Source organism: Trichoderma asperellum, chromosome 6 (assembly GCF_020647865.1).
Source record: "Trichoderma asperellum chromosome 6, complete sequence".
Taxonomy (NCBI): Eukaryota; Fungi; Ascomycota; class Sordariomycetes; order Hypocreales; family Hypocreaceae; genus Trichoderma; species Trichoderma asperellum.
Genome location: NC_089420.1, coordinates 504,853 through 525,285, shown reverse-complemented (window position 1 = coordinate 525,285; position 20,433 = coordinate 504,853). Strand labels below are relative to the sequence as shown.

Below are 20,433 nucleotides of genomic sequence, written 5' to 3'. Positions count from 1 at the left end.
CTGGAATAATCCATCGCCCTTCAGAGGGGGTAACAACGTCTTCAACCTGTGGAATGCCAGGGAATCAAGCCGTGCTAGAAGCCATCTCAACAAAGAATTGGAGAAACAGAGCCTTATGAGATTAGCGAAGATGGTGCGGGTACAGTAGCATGCATTGCGCGCCTATCACATGAATCTATTGACGCATCATAGATAGATGCCTTGATATGGTCTGGCTCATGATAGTAGTTGCTGTTTAGCAGCACAGGCACCATGGCACATGAGAGGAGAGTATGGAGTCAAAAGCGGATAAGCGGCAATTTGGCAGGTCTTTATGGCCGTTTTCTCGATAGCCGCTCAGTTCCTTCTTCGCTGGAACTACATAGGCATTACCACACTGATACAGCGCTTAACGTACGAGTTTATCTGACAAGGCTTTTGCAAGGGTATGAACCAGGGGCAAGGTGCTTTTGTTCGGACTACTACGTATTTCCTATTTTGTATGGCGTAAGCTGCAGCGAATTATGCGAATTATGGACTAGAGCCGGTGTATTGTGTTTAATTCTGGTTAGCGGCTAATTGCGGTGGATGAAATGGGCTGGCCTATTGTACAACAAGGCCAACAACCCATATGGGGTATGTTCCTTTACGTTGAGATAGGCGGCATTTTTTATACGTAATGTCACCAATATAGAGAGGGAATCCTAAACCTTTTAGGGGGTGTATATATATTGGGACTCATTTGTGCTTTTATAGCCCAATTTTGTTCTTGCTGCAACCCGTTGGCTTACGCTGCCGGCCGCGTATTATTATCGTATGGGTCTCCAATTTTCTTTCCGCGTCAAAAGCGTTAAAGCTGAACTAATAGATTAGTATAAGCTAGAAAAGCTTATTACTCTGATCTGAGGTAGTGGCTTGGCTGAGATTGGCACGATCATAAACGAGTACTTCCTATTTTAAAATGCACATTTTTAGACGAACTAGATACTATTTTATGACCAGGGCCGCATGTGCCATTATTTACTTATCTCCGGATGACATCTTGTATTCTTCAAGGCCACACTTCCTTCCAGAGACCTGCGTAACAGTAGCATCCACGTGTCCCCATGCGACAGCATTGCCATTAGTGAGATTATTCAAGGCGTGTAGGCCAATGTTCAAACCGCCGTTATAGACAGCATCTATGCCCAAGACATGTATACTTCTGCCACCATATTCTAGCTTGTAGCAAGCGCCGCATAATGGGGAATTCCAGGTAGTGCCTTGAACGCCACCAATATATGGGAAGCGGGGGATTTCGCCCTGAGTTTCCCAGTGATACTTGGTTATGAGTCCATTGGGGCCATCGGAGCAAGATACATCTCGAAGCGTGCGTGTACCATCGTCATAGCCTGGATCGAATGACACTAGAAGAACTGTTAGGATACATATATATAGACCTAGAATTTATCGAGAGAATACCATAGGTCGCAGTGATAGCTGTAATGAGTGTAGCGAAGATAATTGAGAGCTGCATATCGGCGGATTGGTTACAATAGGAAAGATATATATGGTTTGCAACTAAGTGTATCAAAGCGTCGGGGAGGGGACTTGCAAAAGCGGCGTTGACGCGGAAGGTGGTTTAGATGGTTAGATTTGAGGAAAGCATACCAGCATTTATAGTGTATTAATACCGTATTATCGTCTCATCCAAAGGTATTGTTGCTCCAGCTATGCATCCTACCCAAAAAATCTGAGACAAGAGTATCAATACGAACTTGCGAAAAGCGTTAATACGGAAGGGAGAGAGAGCTATTTTAGCCTGCCTTCGTGGTTGCTTATTACTGGCCACCAGTGTAAGTTTATCGACCTACTAGAGAATTTCCCATCCGTATCTGCTTCCTTCCACCAGGAATCCTAGATCCGTGTACCAGAGCGGGAATTGCCGTTGAGGCGCCATGCTGGGAACGGTGGCAGGCGGTATAGAGGGCTGTAAATAACTACCATCCCATGATATCATTAGTTCGGTATTGCGGAAGCTGCTACACGTGTATTAACATCAAGACAAACCGACAGATGGGGTCAAGGCAGGTACAAATTCAGTGAACGGTGAAATCTATAAATCCAGCATGCCATGTACACATGAAAATTACGGAGTACAGCAGCAATGATGTAAAATTTTTGACGGCTTAACGCGGTCAAGCCATTTAGAAAAAGACAATTTCGTGTGAAAAGCGGTGAGTTAAACATAGCCTCGTGAAACCGCCCTACATAACAATCCACATTTATGCTCACTTGTCCGAATGACTCTTCAAACTGAGCCATCAGAGTCAGTGACATCATAACATAGAGTCATGTGAGGCAAGATAAGACAGCAACTACTGCTACCTCCGTATATGGCCATGGATCCTGCAGATTTTGAGAGAGAGTGGCTGCAGTTATTACTCGTATTCTGAGTTCAACTGAGACATACTATTTGGCATCTACGTACTGTCAGTTTGTCAGCACGAGAAAGACGAGTTTGTCTCATGCGCTCAAAAACTGTAGTCTTACCTCTATTTACTGTACTCACCTCAGCACAGAAGCCAATATATCATGAACTTGGCACATGATGAATTAATGGAAACCTCAACCATGTTCACGATGGCCAGAGTTCACAACGTAGCGCCAGTTCCAGATTAGCGGCAAGCCGGAGGGCTCAGATCCGTCGCTCAAATAAATGGGCTGAGAAATATGCTCTACTAACGCACCCGAAATACAAACAACATAAGAGAATTGAAGTCTTGAAGAAGTCTTGCAGCTCTCAATCCTAGTTCGCGCATCTATACTCCGTAGACTCGAAATAGTCCTTACATGCAGGCTGCATAAGGCACTAAACCTCTTGCCCGTATTACTCAATCTGTGTTATTTGCTCTTGCGCGGCGCTTTCGAACCATTTCAAAAAGCAAACTTCCTTGCCTCCTTGGTTTCGTCTTAGACTGTTACCAAATAATAGTCCAATTCTCTCCCAATTATCCTGCTTTTCCACCTTTTGCACTACAAGAAATACCCCCCACTCTCTTCCTGTTCTCTTTAGATGCCCCGCCATCATTTTTATGATCCTCAGCTTCCCATCATCGCAAATATTGGTCTCATCGTTTGGTGCATCCGGACTGAAAGACCAACCGGAGATTGTTGATTCCCCGAGACTAATGTCTCCGACGCTGTGAAAATTCAGAGTGAAGAGTTTCTCGGGAGACGGGTTGGGTTCGTCATTAGTACGAACTCTGATAATTGCATTCAGAGCCGGTCCCTTCAGCGTGACTAGACCCTTGCCAAGACGCCCAAGATACAAAGGACCCTCAGATACACAGTCTATATGTACAACTTTAGAGAAGATGTTGACGGTATCGTCTGTCAAGGGTCGCTGGCACCAAGTGATGTCGATTCCTCCGGTAACGGATGCCCACGACCATGACGGAATATTTCTCAGCTCTTTTGGTCGACGACTAAACTCGTCCATTGACCAGCAGCTGTCAATGATAAAAGTGGCCTCCCACAGCCCGGCGAGATACCTCGTGTTAAACAGGGTAGCGAACTGGGAGACAATCCCAGCCATGGCTGGCAACCGGTCGCTTATGTAGGTAAATTCAAGGTCCATCATATTCATGACGTTGTCGTACCAAAGTTCCCGTTGCCTAGCTGCCCTTCCAGTCTTGACATTGTTGCGCATGATACTCCTACTAGAGTTTGTGCGGAAGAGGTCCCAGTGTGTGTTCTCATATTTTGATTCACACTGACAGAGGGTCTGAGATCGACAATCCCAGACAATTTCTTTAGCGCAGAAATGGACATAACGGCGGGACAATATTTGCTCTTGGTATACCCAACCGCGAGTCATCAAAGGAAATTCTGGGATGAGTAATGAATCCGGCTGCACTTCATACGGATGTGAGATTCCTGTCTCGGCGATCAGGTGATAGCGTTGGCCATGATGCACACCCTGGATCTCTAATGGTTTGTCGTATTCAGGCAGCTCCGGGAAGAATCCGATGCCTCCATCTATTGCAGCTGTTGCTGCTAGGGTAATGTGACAGTTGGCATAATAATCGGCCATCTTTGCGGCCTCGCTTTCCCAGTCATCCGCAGAATCTTGAATGATGCACAAAGAGTCAATCCAAATATACTCAATGCCGATGATACGGCTGAATTCGATGGCATCCTGGAATGTCTTAGATAAGCAACTCCACGGGATCTCATCCCCAAGTCTTTTGATGTTGTCAGACACAGTTCTTAGGATTTGAGTTTTCCCCCAACAGTGGCTAAGACACGCATAGCGACCCTCTGTGAGCGACTTAGGTTCGACAAGACGGACTTTGAGAGTTCCTATCGTATCCGACATGATTTGAACAACTCTCTTGGGAGTATTGGCGCATGCGGCATGCGGCAATCTTCGTGGTGTCTCTCACAATCCTTTATCCAGCTCAAGATTTGCTCAGCAAGATGATCACTATCCTTCGAGACACCTGACCACGGTTTAAAAAGCGGCCAAGGACAAGGCTCTCCTATATGCATCTGTCAGTCCTTTCTCTTGATAACTAACTCATTATTGTGTTAAAAACTACCCGGTTTTGCATAAATGTTCACCCTTCGAGATGTTCTATGAGTCATGTCCGCCACGCCCTCAGTAGGCCATACGCCCAAAGACAGGCTTTCGCTTGACAACTTCGTATCAGCCGCGAAGCTTAGTGTATAAACTCTTGAATTCTCGACAGCTTGAGGATGGCAGTGTTTACATGCCTCCATGATGAGGCCGCATGTGAAACATTGCTTCGCCGATTGAACGAGATCCCATAAACAGTAGGTATAAAACCCCTCTGCATCGCATTTTTGACGGATAATGATCTCATCTAGATCGAAACAGATTTTGCATGATGCAAATGATAGATCTGTCATAGTGGAATTGAGTTAATGCGGCTAAACTGACAGTGCGCGCAAGTATGTAGCCGTATTTGTCTCGCTTTCTTGCACAGAGTATATGCCCATTCTTACTTCAAAGTAGACAATGTACTAATGACACTGGGTCAATATTTTCGTACGGAGGGGCTTCTTGCACATACATGCCGATAAACAAGAAATGTGCAGACCCTCCATAATTCCACAACCTATAATAGGGCATGTGGCTACAAGTACAGGCATAAATTGGTGCATATATCCTGAAACTACTACTGTAGGTGTACCCGATACTAGCGGACTGCTGACGTAGAACTGTGGCGCAAACTTGAAGCACCCCTGACAGGCTTATTAAGGCTGCCTAGAAAGTAGCCTCCTTTTCATAAGTTAAAAATATCGAAGCTGAATAGAGATGGGCAATTGAAACTCTGCGCTGGCAGCTTTAAAACAGCTAAACCAATTGGAGTTCCCCAGCATCAACTGTCTCTTTGCTAAAAAATACGCAAATGTTTAAAATAAGCCGCTCGATGCCTCAGTTCTCCGAACTTCCAAGTCAACGGATGCGAAATACGGGGGGCCAAGGCAAGCGCCACTGTTGGGAATGCCGTCGACGATGTTTAGTATGTGATTCTAAGGAGCCTGGGTGCAAGCGATGTCATACATCTGGCATACCATGTCCAGGATATGGTGATGTGAAGCCTACTAGACTGAAGTGGATCACGCCTGGCAGAGTCGTATCTCGGGATCAAAAGCACAAGAAAAATTCACGGCGAAAATATCAAGACGACCACGAGAAAATAACAGCAGGCATGATAAGGCATATAACCACGGTTGAAAAATATATGAATATTACGATTCCACAGATTGAGATGAATGACGAAGTTCATGTCATCGTACAATCCCTCGAATACTGTAGGTTCAATGTTAGTTGTGCCGATAATTAGAGGTAGTTTGCTAATATCTCCTGGATAGTCAATTCCTGCATATATAAAGATTTAGCTCCTATCCATGATTTCGGCCATAATCCCTATCTCTACCAGATTTCTGCTACGCATATCCGAGCTGCACGCCTAAGCCCTGATTATCTGAAGTATGGCATGCTGTGCATGATCATGAGCCACCGAATCAACCAAACAAGCAATATCCTTCAGCTTAAACCACTAACGGAGAAGTTCTATTTCTACTGGGGCCTCGCTGTCCGATCTCTAAATGACTATCTCAACAGGGAAGATAAGCGTGCCGGTGATACAATTATCGCTGGAATATTGACACTCCTACTTGCAGACGTTAGTTACTTCTACCCTTGGATACGTCCAAGTTATTTCCTGTGCTTACCTGACCGTTTCTTATACAGATCCACCAGGGAAGATCGCTTGACTGGCGATGCCATTTAGGCGCAATATACAAATTGATTACGTTACGTGGCGGATTCTATGCGCTATGCACATCAATAAGCATGCAGCCGTTGATGCTTTGCTTCTGGTCGTATGCCACAATATTTCAATCGCTCTTTGCCGTTATAATGAACTAACACTATATAGTATGGCAGTAATCGGAGACACTACATGTCCGGCTTCAGACCTCTTTATGACAAATCTACATGTCGAGGCTCTGAACTTTGTACTTGAAAAATACAGTATTATGGCATCTCAAATTCATCTATGCCCGATACAGCTGTTCCCTGAAATCTTCAAAATCAACCACCTGCGTATGAAGGGTGCAAGGCTTGATGTTTTTGACACCAAAGCTCTCCAGGAAGTAGCCTATGAAACATTGGAGCGCATCGATTTCTTTTCACCTCAGAAATTAGCCGAATCTAAACATTCATGTCACGAAGACTGGGTATTAGTAGGCAGAGCGTACCAGGCTGCTGTTGCGCTATACTGCATCTTATCTCTCCAAAGTTTATCAGTTCTACCTCACTCTTCAGCGCTGCGTATGCAATGTGTTGAGCACGGAGAAGTCCTACAGACCCTTCTCAAAGAGGCACTCGCCAGTAAAAGGCTGAAGAGGTTCATGATTTGGCCGCTGGTTGTGCTTGGGGCAGAAGCCGTCCATGGCAGTGAAGCAATGCGCACCTTTGTTGCTAGCCAGCTGTCGGAACTTAGCTACGATGCTGGCACCTATGTTCCACTTACGGCAAAACGAGCGCTCGAACAGTTTTGGAGTTCTGGAGAAACTCGTTGGGATGTTTGCTTTGGGAGGCCGTACATCTTCACGCTGCAGATTGCCGTGGATACAAGCCGCCTCATGCCGCTTTACAAGTGATCCTTCCGCCAGCTATAAAAAGTAACGAGAGGTTATTAATAATACGTCGATCAAAACGAACCAAAACTTAATTAAACCACTAGCGATATGCACCACAGTTGTTTGACCCTCACCCCTTCGCCGTATACATGTACCTACTCTTATCGCCGCCTTCTCCAGCACTTGAAACTCTCGCCGTCAACAACAATACGCGGCCAGAGTGGGTCTGGAAAGTACCGCCGGAAGCTAAAAGTCTTGGCACTTTTTTTCTCCTAATTGGGCAAAGCGCTTGTTGCATTAGGACCGGTTGGCTGCTTTTGAGCCTCTCTTTTGAAAGCTCTGGCAAAGTTGATAAAAGCCCCAAAGTCACCATGATTCCTTTCTTTTTGCTCTTCACTTTTCTCAGATTCTTGATTTCTTTATTTTATTGGCAAACCCTTTTATATATATGTGTGTTTCCATTCTTCTATTCACTACTTCTAGACGCCTACAATATGCATTGAGCTGTCAACAAATGTAATTGCCTGTCATCTTACTTTTACTTTCACACAAAATTCGACTTTTCTTTTGTCTTTGTTCGTTTCACAATGGCAGAAGGCGATCCAAGTAAGAATACCAAACTATTAACCTCATCAATGAGAATACCAAACTAACGGGTTGTAGTTTTGTATAGCCTGTATGTCTACGCCCCCAATAAAGGAGCTCCAATCGTCTTCGCCATAGCTTTCGCCATTTCTGCTGTCTTTCATATTTGGCAATGCTTGTAACTATTACCTACTTCCAGAAAAGACTAAAATTAGCAGGATATTCACTAACTCTAAAGCTCAGCCATTACAGGTCATTTAAATTGATCGGATTGCACTCCGTTTGCGCCGTAATATTCGCTGCGGGCTTTGCTCTTAGAGAATACTCGTCTTATCACTATATTTATGATCCAGATGGAAGTGCCACTCTGATTGTTTTTATCCTAAGTCAGGTCTTTATATATGCATGCCCGTAGGTTACGAATCCATGCCAAGTATGGCCAATCTCTCGTGACTAATGGATATTTTGCTTCTGCAGGCCACTTCTTGAGCTCTCGAATTACCATGTCCTCGGCCGCATATTTTATTACGTCCCTCACTGCGCTCCTCTCCCTGCTTCTAAAGTCCTTCTTGTGTTTGGAGGCCTCATGGCTTTGGTCGAAGCCTTGAATGGTGTCGGAGCCTCCTTATCCGCTAATCCATCGGCATCACCCGGCACACAAAAGCTTGGAAGCCACCTAATAATGGCCGTCCTTGTCATTCAACTCATCGTTATCACTATTTTTGTCTGTATGACTGCTACTTTTCATACGAGGTGTAAAAAAGCTTCGGTACAATCCAAGGCTATCAAAACTCTTCTACCTACGCTATATATGAGTATGACGCTAATCTTCATAAGATGTGTCTATCGTCTGGTGGAACATACTGGCAATACAAAGGTAGATATTACTAATATTGAGGTGCTGAAACAACTAAACCCTCTTTTGCGGTACGAAGTCTACTTCTATATTTTCGAGGCTACTCTTATGCTTCTCAACTCACTACTATGGAATGTATGGAATGCAGGTCGCCTGTTGCCAAGGAATCCTAATATCTATTTAGCACAAGATGGAACCGAGGCCATGTTGGAAGTGATACCGGACAATCGATCGATTTTGCAGAAGATTGCAAATGTTTGGTCTTTTGGGCTCTTATTTCGAAAAAAGACTCCTGTGGTGGGATTTGAAGAGTTGACTGAGTATTCGAGAGTTAGTGGAAATGAGCAGGCTGGTACGCATATGCTTAAGTAATTGAGCTGAAAGGTATAATCGAGGCGACGCATTTAAAGTCGTGCGACACTAGGTGAATTAGGGAAGATTGTGCTGGAGAAGTATTGGCCGTTTAGTTACTCTTATTGTAAAATATAGACTTTCTTTTATTCTTTTTTAAATCTCATATGTCCAAGTCTAATTCTGTATTTTTCTATATGTGTCCCAAGTGGTTCTAGAAGGCTCTACCCGTCATCGCCAATCTGACAACTTCGCTCTGCCTCTAACATGGTTGTTTGGTGATATGATCTTAGTCATACCGATAGCAGCTTCATAGTGTACCGTTTAAAGGTTTCTTCAAAACCATACCAAGTGAATGGGGGGCCGTTTCAACGAATCCATTCTTCTGGTATAATTTTCTTCCAGGCGCATCTGCCATAAGTGTGATATAAGGTACTCCGTCCTTGGGAGCTTTTGCTTCAATTTCCCATAAAAGCCTCTTCAGAATCTGTTCTCCTAAACCCTTTCGTTGGTGCTGTGGATGAATTGCCATGTCCGCTATGTGAAAGTACCATCCGCCATCGCCAATAATGCGACCCATTCCAATGACTGAATTGTCTTCTTCCGAAGTTATAAAGCAACCATACCAACTGCCTTTGGGGATCTCGATAGCTTGTGAAGAAGTTTTCGGAGTGAGGCCAGAGATTAAACGAAGGTTGAGATAGTCCGATATGGGCGGGTACCCATCTTGGATGATATATCCAGACGGTAAGGAAGCGGCGAAGGAGCCCATCGTTAACAGAGTCAACAACGTGCTTAGCGTTATGAACAGAAAATTGATCTGATTGAAAATTGCTGTTGGAGGGATTGCTTTACGAATTTCTTCGGGGATAAAGATGATAGCAATTAAAGAGCATTTGCTTTCCAGGAACTTGGGGAGGCAGTCAAAACTCTTGATCTTGAGTTTTCCAGTTTTGCGGGCAGGTTAAAGATTAAATGCAGTGTCAAGTTTCACGGACGAGATTTCTCTTACTTATACTTTGCTTGGCAGAATGTGGGGTAACCGTGAAATCCGATATTTGCGACAAAACCGAGATGTGCGATAAAGTCCGCGAAATTGACAAATCTAAACACCTTACAAATCTGACACAGATGGGATTCTGGATACCAATTCCTAAAAAAATACAAATGAATAAAAATCCGGGGATAGGCTCGAAAATGAATCACTCAAATTCGCCTCCTATAGTACTGCCCACCGAACTTCTTTTTCTGTATGTCTTCACGCGCCCTCTTTGCCGGACCAGTCGAGATTAGCTCTCAAAATATGTCACAACTTCAGTTAAAAGACAAGGAAATTTCCACAGATGATATGGAAAATACCAATAATGCTTCGAAGTCCACCAATGCAAATTGGTCATCGGATAGCAATTCTAGACCGCCGCCAGACATTGAGAAATCTGTCGAAAAGGATACCCATGGTACGAAACCAGATACGCCTCACTTCCCAGAAACAAATCTCGGTGAAGGCATTGTTGGCTGGGATGGGCAAGATGACCCCAAAAACCCCCAAAACTTTCCGTCAAGTCGTAAATGGGGGTTGTTGGCGTTGATGGCCGGCATCACTTTCGTCTCGCCGCTCGCGTCCAGCATGCTGTCACCCGCTATTGAATATGTCGGGGCCGATTTCGGGGTTACCAATGAAGCTATACTTTCTTTTACTGTGAGCATCTATTTGCTAGGTTATTCAGTATGTCCCGCCACTAGAGCATATTCGAAGAGAAAGAAGTAGGTATATATACTGATTTTGGATGCAGTTTGGCCCCCTCTTACTTGCGCCTCTGAGTGAAATCTACGGTCGCCGAATTGTTCTCAGCAGTGCGAACTGGTTTTTTGTCATATGGCAAATAGGCTGTGCAAAAGCCCCGAATATTGCAAGTTTGATTGTGTTCCGGCTGCTTTCTGGCGTGGGCGGCTCCGGGTGTTTGACTTTGGGAGCCGGCGTGATCGCTGACCTCTTCCCCATTGAGAGCCGTGGGCTAGCGACATCTGTCTGGAGCATGGGGCCATTGCTAGGCCCTGTAGTTGGGCCAATCTGTGGAGGATTCATTAGCGAGACTGTGGGTTGGCGCTGGGTGTTTTGGGTTCTTCTGATAGTTGGAGGCATCACCTCTGCTGGCATTGAGATTCTCAATCGTGAGACTTATGCCCCTGTTCTCATTGAATGGAAAACTAAGCAGCTCGCAAAGGAGTTAGGCAGGAATGATGTCCACAGTGCTTACGCAAAGCTGGGAGCTGATACCTCTATATTGGCGAAGCTGAGAATGGGCATGGAACGACCGATTCTCTTGTTCTGCAAATCCCCCATTGTCTTTCTTCTCTCAACATATCTGGCATTGGAGTATGGATTACTCTATCTTTTTTTCACTACCATTCCTTCAGTATTCAAAGGCAAGTACGGCTTCTCAACCGGTTTATCAGGGTTGGCTTATTTGGGCATTGGCATCGGTTTCATGGCTGGATTAATACTAACCGCACTCACCAACGATCGGATAATGGCAAAAATGGCACAGCGTAACGGCGGCAAATTCGAACCAGAGATGAGGCTACCCATGATGATTTTTTACGCAGCCTTTTGCCCCATCAGCTTCTTTTGGTACGGTTGGACGACCGACAAAGATGTTCACTGGATTGTCCCAATCATCGGCATGGTACCGTTCGGCTTTGGATTGATGGGCTTATACCTCCCCATTCAGACCTATATCATTGACTCGTACCCGACTCATGCAGCATCAGGAAGTGCTGCCCTCGTTGCTTCTCGATCGCCACTAGGCGCTCTGCTCCCACTTGCTGGCCCAAGACTCTTTGCGACACTCAGCCTCGGATGGGGAAATTCCCTGCTAGGCTTCATTTCACTCGCATTCATTCCCGTTCCCATCTTCTTTTCTCAATACGGAAAAGTCATCCGCGAGAAGTATCCGGTGCAACTGTAAGTGGCTGCAGTTTGCGAACGGATAGCTTGCGAGGCAACAGGCCAAATTAGAGATGCTATGGGGCCTCCAGAGTAAGTCGCAAGGTTCAAGCATAAGATTAAAAGAAAGGTCTGCCTAGGACTTTCCCTTGATTTGCAATATTGCAATATTTAATTATGTATAAAATCTTTCTGTCCCTTTCATAACAATTTATATTTCAGATACGCTACTACTGTACTATAGAGAAGCGAACATTCATTATGACCGCATTTCGATCATTTGTTTACATTCTTCTGCTATATACCCATCCTAGATAAGATATGTGGTTTTTGCTCTTCTTTTACTTCACTCTCTGGTTTTCTTATAAACTCAATTATAGGATCTATTATCAAGGAGATGCATCTCATGATCCCAAAGAGTCTGTAATTCCACCCATCAGCTGATTTCTCTTATACAATATTGTGCAACTTGAATATCATTAAAGCTTGGGATGTAGAATAATTCTTACCCAATCAAATATATCTTCCATCGTATCAATGCTTAGTAGCTCATAAATTGCGTTTTGTGAAGATACTAAATCCTCATCTTCCACGCCGTGTATAGGACAAGTCTCTTGAGGTATTAGGTCTGAGCTGCAGCACTCCACTTGCCTAGATGAGCCAGCTTCATCTGTATTTCGACCTTGACTACAAATTCCGAGTCGACGCAGCATAACAGCAAGAATTTTGGTGGCTTCGTCAAACTCAAAAGAAATTCTTGGAGCGGATTTCCAGCTCATGTATAAGCTTTTCAAGAGCTGAATTAGCTGATCAGAGGCCACAGGATTCATTGGCCCCTTTCCTTCCCTCCGATACACGAGCTCTAGGCATATTACCATTGCTGCCGTCAGCCCATCGGAAACGCAACGAGAGGCCCCGAACCAAATCCTATGCCTATTTGAAGTTTTACGCGAATAGACCTGGAAAATTTCGTTTTCTAGTTCCAGTATTCTTTGTGCTGCAGAAACGCACGTCTCTCGAAAAGACTGCGTTTGGTAGTCCATTGGTTCCTGTGTGAGGAACGGTCGATGTAAGACACAGCAAGTACGCTGGTATGTCATCTCTAAATTGGATCTCCAAATAGCCATTTTTTCATCTGTAATAGATGATCCAGTTGATGCAATGCGAAGGACCGTAGGAATACTATCTCTGATAGCATTCAATTGTTCGCATAGCTTGGCAACTTTCTCAGGCTGAGATGTGAGGCCAGGTGCTGAATCTGCAATATCGGCAGCCATAGACAATATCGCATCCATCTTTTCCATATACACCATTCTGTTACAAGCTCCCGTAGCGATTCGAGCTGGCGGCAGGTCCAGAGTGAAGGGATCAAAGTCTTCGTCCAGCAAATTGCGAGGGCGTTTCGCGTCTCCTAATCCACTGGGCACCGCTCGAGGCAGCCCGGTCTCATATGCTACAACACAATCTGTCACCAAAAGTGTGAGCCATGCTCTTCGCCGCATTTCGGCTTCGAAGGTTGTTATTTGGTTATAGATCTGAGTGTCACGATGATATCCACTCACAATGGCGAGTCGCGACACTAGCCCCAGCAAAACAGACACATCAGTCTTCAAGTTATCGGTCCGCACGTATTCCATCCCCAAATAAACAACAGCCGCTTCAACCTTGTATTTTCCAGGAATCGCCATATCGGATTTCGCTAAGAAGGCTGCGCTCTGAATACGATAAAACTCAAAATCACTGGGTAGGCTCAAGCCTGCAACATTAGAGTCAGTGGTATGGTCCATCCAAATACTACAGCATAAAATTCCATAAAGCAGCGAGAGCCAGGCTGGAGGAAAGCTTTCTGGATTTTGCCAGAATTCCAAATACTGCCAATAGTTAGCAAGGGAGAGATAGCAGGCAGCTAAATTTTAGATAACTAATTAAATAGTACCTCTTGTTTGAAAGTTGGGGCGTGTATAGTAACTGTTCACAGCGTCTAAATTAGATGGGCCAAGTTTGCCAAAAGAATTAGAAGTGGTCTTACTCAAGAACGGTTCCACAGAATTCAGACAACGGTACACAAGCGTATCGGCTGCTTCTCGTGGTGGTAATTTTCCGAGCTGCTCCATAAATATCGTGTCTTTGAAAAAGCCTGTGAGTAGCGCTGGGCCTTGGCAATTCCTTTGTTGCTTATTTCCGATGCCATGCCCAAAATTGATGTTACATCTCCCGAGCTCGGCAGTCTATTGGTGGTGAGTTAGTAATTTATAAGTGCATGAATGGATTCTTATTCATAACAGGCAACTGACAGCGTCATTCATGATGGCCAGCCAATGGGTTGTATTTGTGAATAGCGTATCGTCATTTATCGGCCGCGATAAATCATATAGAAAGGTCGAATTAGGCGAAAGATTTGAGACTACTCGACATGAAATTGTATCAGAGCCACTGCGGCGTGTTGTAGGGCAAGGCAACTGGGCATCTCGAAGTTCGGGCCAAGGTGGGTTTCTCGTGGATATCTTATCTTCCAAATGCCGAAGTCTTCCGTCAAATGAACGCAAACGGTCGTCAACACGTAGGCGATCGTCAAATATCGAACCTCCTGCCACATTTGCTGGAGCTGGCCTTTCACGGCCGTAGGTGCAAGATGCTTCCCGATGTCGTTTCACGCACGTTGCGCAGGGCTTTCTCCGATCACACTTCAGCCTGAATAGTTGAACATCATGAGCAAAAAGGGAGATTTCAGTTATGGTAAGGGCTGTCTCATACTTATCTTTTCTGCAGGTGGTGCAGGACAATAACACTCGGGGCTTTTGGTGTCTTCGTTTTCGGAGAGGCTGTTGAGAATTCTGAGATAATGAACCAGTAGTAGGTGAGCGAGGCTCCATTATGCGCAAGGTATAAGACTTTTGTGTAACTAAATGTCACACGCGTCCTTCATTAATTTCTTCTTACCCTTTGTCAAAGTAGATTCACGCATGTCCTCCAAGTAAGTGAAGCTACTAAATCCATGCCACTTATTTGGATATCGGAAATCTCGGAGATCTCGGGTTATTTGTCATGGTTCGTGATTGGTCATGATCTGACTCGATCGAATAGCATCGCATCTTATAAAAAAAAGTTATAATCGCACCACCATTTTCGGAAAATCAGTTTTGAAATGAAGAGGTAGAGAAAAAAAAAGAATTTTTCTAACGTATCTATCTATTAACATAAAATTAACATAAAATCACCTGACTAGTACAGTTATCCTACAAAGTATGCAAAAGTGTGATGTCCAATCTACATGTAGTCTTTTAAAGCTCAGAGTGGCACCACTTAGGCGGAAGCGCGCCTTTTGTATCCGTAGTAGCGCAAGACAACGCAATGACTAACTAGTAGGATTATTTGAAAAAGAATTATGCATAATTAATGGCCGTATACTGACCAATTAAGTACATGTAGACTTGGCATAATACGATCCTGATTGCAAAAAAGCCTCATGGCTCAGTACCAGTGGTACGCATTTCCCGCTATGAAATAATACACAGAATAACAGAATTCATATATCAAAAAGGCCAGTAGAAGAAGGGAGTGAATTCCAGGTCGCTGATTCTCATTGCTGCGAAAACCTCCCGTGTAATTCACCGCCGCAAAGTGAACCGCTGCTAGAATAATCATTACAGAAAAGCTCAAATCACGACAGTTTACACATTCCTGACTAGTTTCGCAGAAATAATCGACCGAGCGAGGGACAATGACAATGGCGTAGATTGGGCTAATAATAAAGAAGCCATTTAGTTGAAATATTCTTGAATGTAAGTATGGAGAACATTAGAGGTGATACCTACCTATATCTACTCTGGCCAAAAACGCAAAATGCGCTGACGATTGCGCTTTTAGCTCGCGCCGCTAGGGTCGTTCTCTCATTGTCAAGCGTGGGAGATGGCGCCTCGTAAGGGGATGCGGGCTTCGGCATTAGGACTTCTGGAGGCGGGCTCCCTTGCTGTGGTTTTTCCTCCATCTCGATTTGCTTGCTTGTTAAAGATACTTGTCTCGGCTGAGGAGTAAGGTTCGCCGGTGATGATGATGCAAGAATATCCTAGATTTGTTGGCTGGCGGGTTAAAAAGAGCTGAGGGGGGAGTGGCGGTGCTGGCCGCATCCTTACGCTACTACACAAATGGACAAGAGACGCGGAACGGCTGTTGTCGGAGGCAACCAAAGAGCACAGGTGGCTATTATTGTAATGCAGTTTCTGGACCGCAAGTTTATGAATACTAGTATGTTATATCGTCACATGGTTAGGCGTGTACAATCCCTTGTACAAATCCACAGTCGATCGTACTACGTATAGTGTATTACCTCGGAAAGCTTTTACCTCGTCTGCAAGCTTTTACGAAGCTTAGCCATATCTCCAAGTATATAGCATCGACGAAGCTCAATCTAGAGAGAAAAATAGCTCATCAAGGCGATGGCTTTTTACTTGTAACGCGTATCACGGAGAAGACGCATCACGAGTCCCATTTTACTCTATTTGGTGGATATTTTGCAAGCGTCTGTACTAACTACATATTCGCTGTGGAAATTACGAATACAAAAGTAACAAAACGAACAAAGTGATAAGCTCAGCAGAATGAAAGAGTCGTTTCCGATATGCTGATTTGTATTATCGCAAGATGCTGCGGCGTAATTCGTTGCTGCAAAATGAACGATTGATAAAAAGGTCGTTACGCAAAGGCCTAGATAGCCACAGTTTGAACCTCCACTGACCTTGCAGAAAAAATAGGCCAAGCTCGGAGCTACGATAGAAATGTAGATTGGACTAGAAAGATATTCAGTTTCAAAAACTTTTCAAGTTTTAGAAGGTATTAAAGCCGTTACCTATTTTTATCCTGACCAAATGCATGAAGCGCACCTACGAACGCGTTTCTTGTTCGTGCTGCTGGGGTCGTTGACTCATTGTTAGGAATGGCCGGAGGCGCATCGTAATAGGGGTTGGGTTCTGAAGCAAGTACGTCCACAGGAGGGCTTGCTTGTCGTGAATTTTTGTTCATCTAGACTGCTTGTTGAGGTTTCTTACCGCAAACTGAAGAGTAAGGTCCTCCGGGTGAAGAAAATGTATCAGCAGGCCTGGCTTTATTTGCTAGGGGTTGAAAACTCTGAGGCAGCCGTGGCAGTTATGGCTGCGCTCGGGGCTGGTCGCGCCACTTACATGCACGCTATTGAACAAGCGAGAGCAGACAAACTGGGAAAATGCAATGTGGCTCTAATAGCACTTGTTGCCGCGGAACGGCAGTTGTCGGAGGCAGTCAATGTATGTGCACAGACACGAGCCCATACTTGCTACATGCAAATACTTGCCTAGCAGCGAGGCCTGGCGTCTGGACTTGAGAATTTTAATACTTGCACGAATCTGCAGTATACTAAGTATGCGCCTAAGTAAAAGTATTCTCCGCGTTGAAACTCTGATTCCCGCCTGTCCTCACCACCAGAAATGCTCATCACCAGATATGTGGTAGCAGGAAACATAGCTAAGCTTTGCTTGGTCCAGGACTGGCCTAAATCTAGAAAGCGAAGTAACTGTGCAGAGTAGACTGCATACATATATGTTTGTAACATTAAAACGATATAATATCATTACATCTGAGAACCGATAGACGCCTTCGCCCTAGGCTTTGTTGTGATATTGGCCTGTTTGCCAACGGAGAGCAAAGCTGACTCCATGTTTCTTGGCAGCAGCGGGTGGCAATCTACATTTGATCTAACATAGAGCAAATAAATTATACATGGTATCGCCGTAACAGAGAAAATGCCGAGGCCGGTGCATTCATGATAGAACCAGCACCGAGAGGCCAAAAATTAGATGACATGCAGGATATAAAGAGCATAAAATAGCCCAACCTACAAGTCCCATATCGCTCAAGTAGAGATATCCAGATCGCTGTCTTGTATCCACCTCATATCTCTCGCCCATTTCCCCTTAGGCCATGTTATTATTCTCTAACACCGGATAACACACATCAATATGAGGTATCTTTACGCTATCGTGGCGCTTTGGTCAACCAGGTTGTAGTGGCGACACCTATTATCCATGCTGGGATGGACCTGATGAGCTATAGCGCCAATCCTCAGTACGATGCAGTCGCGATTTTGGATCCGCGCGAGCTACAGAAGCGTATCACCTGCCAAGCTATCAATCATGTCATCCGAACCATTGGAACAAGCAACAATACGTAAGTTGAGACTTTCAAACTAAGATCTTCGTATCTCCTGACCCAATACGTAGCATAGCTTTTGTTACCATGTCAACGACCCTCACTCATACTATCTGCGAATATGTCAACGGCAGTAACTGTCTGGCACTGGCATATATCATTCAAATGTCTTTCAATCTCATCTATTTAGCTGCTGCTCACTACTCCGGTGCTCAAGATGAGATCCTCCCTGGCGCTCGGAGGCGAGACTATGGCGATATACACGGTGAATACGTGGACTGGTGGACCAGCGTGCTTGGAAGCAGCGCCAATAACTTGAAATATGACGCCATCTCGAGTCTGGCATTCGATAACGAAGAGGAAATCCTTCAACGGCGCGACGGCGACCCAGCCTTAGTGAGCCGCGTTCTCCTCGCTGGTGTTGCGGGTACTCATAGCCCTAATACCAAGCAAGACATCATCATCAACCACTTTGCTGATGGCAACACGCTGTTGCACTTACCTATTGATGAGAGCTCTACTGGCAAACGAGGCAAGCGTGTGCCTCCAGGATCAGGCTTTAAAATATCCTATGTAGGTACATAGACTTTTAGTCACAGCTGGCTTATACTAACGTGCTATCTTGAGACTACAAGGTCCAAATCCAGGCTCTCGTACTCCAAGCAGCAGGAAATGTCAGGCTTTATTGCCGCTGCTTGGGCAGCCGCAAGCAAGGCATATGACATGACTGATTTCATTGGTTTTGCCCAAGACGGTTATAATGCGAACTTTTACTATCGTATTATTCCTGAAGTTCGAGGCTTTGGTCTCAATTACGAATCTGTAGATGTATGTGGGGGAATGGGCGATTTTTTACTGGAAAGGGCCTAATATAGCAGACGTATAAGCAAGGTTGCATCATCATCGCGAAGGATATATTATAGTGTACTAATTAGTTCATCTTTCTAGTTGTGTGATCGAGAAGGCTAAGTAGCGCTATCTCAACGATTTTGCTATGAGCACTTTTGATTTCGGCTGTTATCACATTACTCGCAATGGTTATTCCCATCCTTATTCTATCTATCTCCTTTTAACAGTCCTTTAAGGCTCATATTAGCTATTCGTACAACACGGCATGCTATGGAGTTGTAAGGCAGAAAGAAGAAGATAAAGCTTCCTAGAATTTCTTGGCCCACTTCAAGTCTTTAAAGTCTGCAGGACTGGCAACACGCACACGCGAGCCACGGATCTCAGGATTAGACAGGATACTCTCATAGACAGAAGCAAACTCAGTGCTGCTTGAGACGCCGTGCGCTGCAGCATTCTCATCAACTTCAACCCGAAACATCAAATAAACCTCATTCACGCGTACGTTAGTTTTCTCATTCTCGCGGGAGGCCGCCGTGGTCATGGAGAATAAAGGACCTTGTGTCATAGCTGGCAGCCCAAAGATGGCTAGTTCGCCCTGCGCGCCCGTACAGATAGTCCATGTGCTGTCTGGATGGTTTTGTTCGCGTAAATACTCAATTGTATCTCGATAGGCAACTATAGTATCAATTGCATTAGGAGGCGAAATGTTAGAGCATGTCTACTGTGGGGCCTCACAGAAATTGGCCTCAAAGCCCATGTTCATGTTTTTACGAAGCCTCTCAGTGGTAATGTCTTTGAGAGCAACATCGGTGTATTCACCACCCACTTAACAGCGAAGCATTGGTTAGCAAGGTCTAAGATCAAGCTTTGTTTTGGCTAAAAGTAAAAACTAACCGCAGGTATAAACGTGTTGAAAGGCCGGTAGCTTGCCAGCTTTAACCTGGTCAACAACACCCTTGACTCCCTTGTCAGATGTAACATCTGCCTCGACAACTACAATGCCCTCAGATGACCCCACATGTTTATAAAGCTTTTCTGCCGAAGCCTGGTTACGGACTATGGCCAGGACCTGGCGTCCGGAGCGCAGGGCACCCTTAACAGCAGACACGCCAATGTTACCAGTGGCTCCGATTACTAGCACGTGCTCGGTCATGGCAGATGGGAGAGGATAGATTTGGGGAGAAATATTGCGTTCTATTTTAGGAATAGAAAAGCCAATGAGCAATAGTGAGTGACTGTGGTGGCCTTGTTCAGTCAATTGAATGGCCAAAACTAAGTAAATAAATAATGCCTATGCTCTCTTCCATCTTCATGAGTTTTATGATTGACAACTCTGACGAACAACGAAGTCCGAACAGAACACATCTAGATGCGGCAGAGAAAGACAACTCGGGACTTCATCAAGTCCGAGCGCCGCGCAGATTACAAACATCGGCATCCCACTCCATGCAAACTAGTCTGCCGTAGGAAAGTGGGTAGCCCAAGTAGATATAGTACTAATTGAGTGAGTCGGGCAATAATAGTCCAG

General features: G+C 44.8%; 9 protein-coding genes across 10 annotated transcripts; 3 read left to right on the top strand and 6 right to left on the bottom strand.

The window, feature by feature from the left end:
• Window positions 1-908: 908 nt before the first annotated feature.
• TrAFT101_009637 (uncharacterized protein) lies at window positions 909-2,143 on the bottom strand. The gene is made up of 4 exons (XM_024900111.2): window positions 2,054-2,143; window positions 1,630-2,000; window positions 1,441-1,489; window positions 909-1,385 (listed from the first exon to the last, which is right to left on the bottom strand). The coding sequence occupies exons 2-4, from the start codon at window positions 1,633-1,635 to the stop codon at window positions 1,000-1,002; spliced, it is 441 nt and encodes a 146-aa protein (XP_024761426.2). The 5' UTR covers window positions 1,636-2,000; window positions 2,054-2,143; the 3' UTR covers window positions 909-999.
• TrAFT101_009636 (uncharacterized protein) lies at window positions 1,832-2,568 on the bottom strand (the record flags this gene model as incomplete). Its single annotated transcript, XM_066128718.1, has 4 exons — window positions 1,832-2,000; window positions 2,054-2,146; window positions 2,254-2,274; window positions 2,531-2,568. The coding sequence occupies 4 exons, from the start codon at window positions 2,566-2,568 to the stop codon at window positions 1,832-1,834; spliced, it is 321 nt and encodes a 106-aa protein (XP_065984838.1).
• Window positions 2,569-2,641: 73 nt separating this feature from the next.
• TrAFT101_009635 (uncharacterized protein) lies at window positions 2,642-4,951 on the bottom strand. Its single transcript, XM_024910970.2, has 2 exons — window positions 4,563-4,951; window positions 2,642-4,502 (listed from the first exon to the last, which is right to left on the bottom strand). The coding sequence occupies exon 2, from the start codon at window positions 4,337-4,339 to the stop codon at window positions 2,849-2,851; it is 1,491 nt and encodes a 496-aa protein (XP_024761427.2). The 5' UTR covers window positions 4,340-4,502; window positions 4,563-4,951; the 3' UTR covers window positions 2,642-2,848.
• A 450-nt stretch (window positions 4,952-5,401) lies between these two features.
• Window positions 5,402-7,189, top strand: TrAFT101_009634 (uncharacterized protein). Its single transcript, XM_024909790.2, has 4 exons — window positions 5,402-5,802; window positions 5,863-6,176; window positions 6,245-6,375; window positions 6,432-7,189. The coding sequence occupies exons 1-4, from the start codon at window positions 5,418-5,420 to the stop codon at window positions 7,156-7,158; spliced, it is 1,557 nt and encodes a 518-aa protein (XP_024761428.2). The 5' UTR covers window positions 5,402-5,417; the 3' UTR covers window positions 7,159-7,189.
• Window positions 7,190-10,062: 2,873 nt separating this feature from the next.
• TrAFT101_009633 (uncharacterized protein) lies at window positions 10,063-12,281 on the top strand. The gene is made up of 2 exons (XM_024909791.2): window positions 10,063-10,655; window positions 10,723-12,281. Exons 1-2 carry the CDS (start codon window positions 10,182-10,184, stop codon window positions 11,896-11,898), a joined length of 1,650 nt encoding a protein of 549 aa, XP_024761431.2. The 5' UTR covers window positions 10,063-10,181; the 3' UTR covers window positions 11,899-12,281.
• On the bottom strand, window positions 12,073-14,924 carry TrAFT101_009632 (uncharacterized protein). Of its 2 annotated transcripts, XM_066128717.1 has the most exons (7): window positions 14,817-14,924; window positions 14,631-14,710; window positions 14,171-14,567; window positions 13,906-14,104; window positions 13,813-13,844; window positions 12,386-13,747; window positions 12,073-12,297 (listed from the first exon to the last, which is right to left on the bottom strand). In XM_066128717.1, exons 3-7 carry the CDS (start codon window positions 14,180-14,182, stop codon window positions 12,247-12,249), a joined length of 1,656 nt encoding a protein of 551 aa, XP_065984837.1. In that variant the 5' UTR covers window positions 14,183-14,567; window positions 14,631-14,710; window positions 14,817-14,924; the 3' UTR covers window positions 12,073-12,246. The 2 variants fall into 2 exon arrangements, with proteins under 2 accessions (XP_065984837.1, XP_024761432.2); XM_024899983.2 differs by having other exon boundaries at window positions 14,631-14,924.
• Window positions 14,925-15,055: 131 nt separating this feature from the next.
• TrAFT101_009631 (uncharacterized protein) lies at window positions 15,056-15,952 on the bottom strand. The gene is made up of 2 exons (XM_024908094.2): window positions 15,692-15,952; window positions 15,056-15,618 (listed from the first exon to the last, which is right to left on the bottom strand). Exons 1-2 carry the CDS (start codon window positions 15,862-15,864, stop codon window positions 15,348-15,350), a joined length of 444 nt encoding a protein of 147 aa, XP_024761433.2. The 5' UTR covers window positions 15,865-15,952; the 3' UTR covers window positions 15,056-15,347.
• A 1,997-nt stretch (window positions 15,953-17,949) lies between these two features.
• TrAFT101_009630 (uncharacterized protein) lies at window positions 17,950-18,641 on the top strand (the record flags this gene model as incomplete). The annotated part of the gene is made up of 2 exons (XM_024909792.2): window positions 17,950-18,074; window positions 18,128-18,641. The coding sequence occupies 2 exons, from the start codon at window positions 17,950-17,952 to the stop codon at window positions 18,639-18,641; spliced, it is 639 nt and encodes a 212-aa protein (XP_024761435.2).
• A 352-nt stretch (window positions 18,642-18,993) lies between these two features.
• On the bottom strand, window positions 18,994-20,136 carry TrAFT101_009629 (uncharacterized protein). The gene is made up of 3 exons (XM_024910971.2): window positions 19,800-20,136; window positions 19,641-19,730; window positions 18,994-19,580 (listed from the first exon to the last, which is right to left on the bottom strand). The coding sequence occupies exons 1-3, from the start codon at window positions 20,056-20,058 to the stop codon at window positions 19,213-19,215; spliced, it is 717 nt and encodes a 238-aa protein (XP_024761436.2). The 5' UTR covers window positions 20,059-20,136; the 3' UTR covers window positions 18,994-19,212.
• Between the last annotated feature and the right edge of the window lie 297 nt (window positions 20,137-20,433).

Bases quoted from the DNA above. Each gene is read 5' to 3' on its own strand.
- TrAFT101_009637 (XM_024900111.2), bottom strand. The intron at 1,386-1,440 runs GTATTCTCTCGA...CAGTTCTTCTAG, and splicing joins AGCTATCACTGCGACCTATG to TGTCATTCGATCCAGGCTAT.
- TrAFT101_009635 (XM_024910970.2), bottom strand. From the start codon at position 4,339: ATGTCGGATACGATAGGAACTCTCAAAGTCCGTCTTGTCGAACCTAAG.
- TrAFT101_009634 (XM_024909790.2), top strand. From the start codon at position 5,418: ATGCCTCAGTTCTCCGAACTTCCAAGTCAACGGATGCGAAATACGGGG. The intron at 6,177-6,244 runs GTTAGTTACTTC...TTTCTTATACAG, and splicing joins TGACACTCCTACTTGCAGAC to ATCCACCAGGGAAGATCGCT. The intron at 6,376-6,431 runs GTATGCCACAAT...AACACTATATAG, and splicing joins TTGATGCTTTGCTTCTGGTC to TATGGCAGTAATCGGAGACA.
- TrAFT101_009633 (XM_024909791.2), top strand. From the start codon at position 10,182: ATGTCTTCACGCGCCCTCTTTGCCGGACCAGTCGAGATTAGCTCTCAA. The intron at 10,656-10,722 runs GTATGTCCCGCC...TTTTGGATGCAG, and splicing joins TCTATTTGCTAGGTTATTCA to TTTGGCCCCCTCTTACTTGC.
- TrAFT101_009632 (XM_024899983.2), bottom strand. From the start codon at position 14,749: ATGGAGCCTCGCTCACCTACTACTGGTTCATTATCTCAGAATTCTCAA. The intron at 13,845-13,905 runs GTAAGACCACTT...CGCTGTGAACAG, and splicing joins TTCTGTGGAACCGTTCTTGA to TTACTATACACGCCCCAACT. The intron at 12,298-12,385 runs GTAAGAATTATT...GTGGAATTACAG, and splicing joins TGGAAGATATATTTGATTGG to ACTCTTTGGGATCATGAGAT.
- TrAFT101_009631 (XM_024908094.2), bottom strand. From the start codon at position 15,864: ATGGAGGAAAAACCACAGCAAGGGAGCCCGCCTCCAGAAGTCCTAATG. The intron at 15,619-15,691 runs GTAGGTATCACC...CTTTATTATTAG, and splicing joins TTTGGCCAGAGTAGATATAG to CCCAATCTACGCCATTGTCA.
- TrAFT101_009629 (XM_024910971.2), bottom strand. From the start codon at position 20,058: ATGACCGAGCACGTGCTAGTAATCGGAGCCACTGGTAACATTGGCGTG. The intron at 19,731-19,799 runs GTTAGTTTTTAC...TTCGCTGTTAAG, and splicing joins TCAACACGTTTATACCTGCG to TGGGTGGTGAATACACCGAT. The intron at 19,581-19,640 runs GTGAGGCCCCAC...TTGATACTATAG, and splicing joins GGGCTTTGAGGCCAATTTCT to TTGCCTATCGAGATACAATT.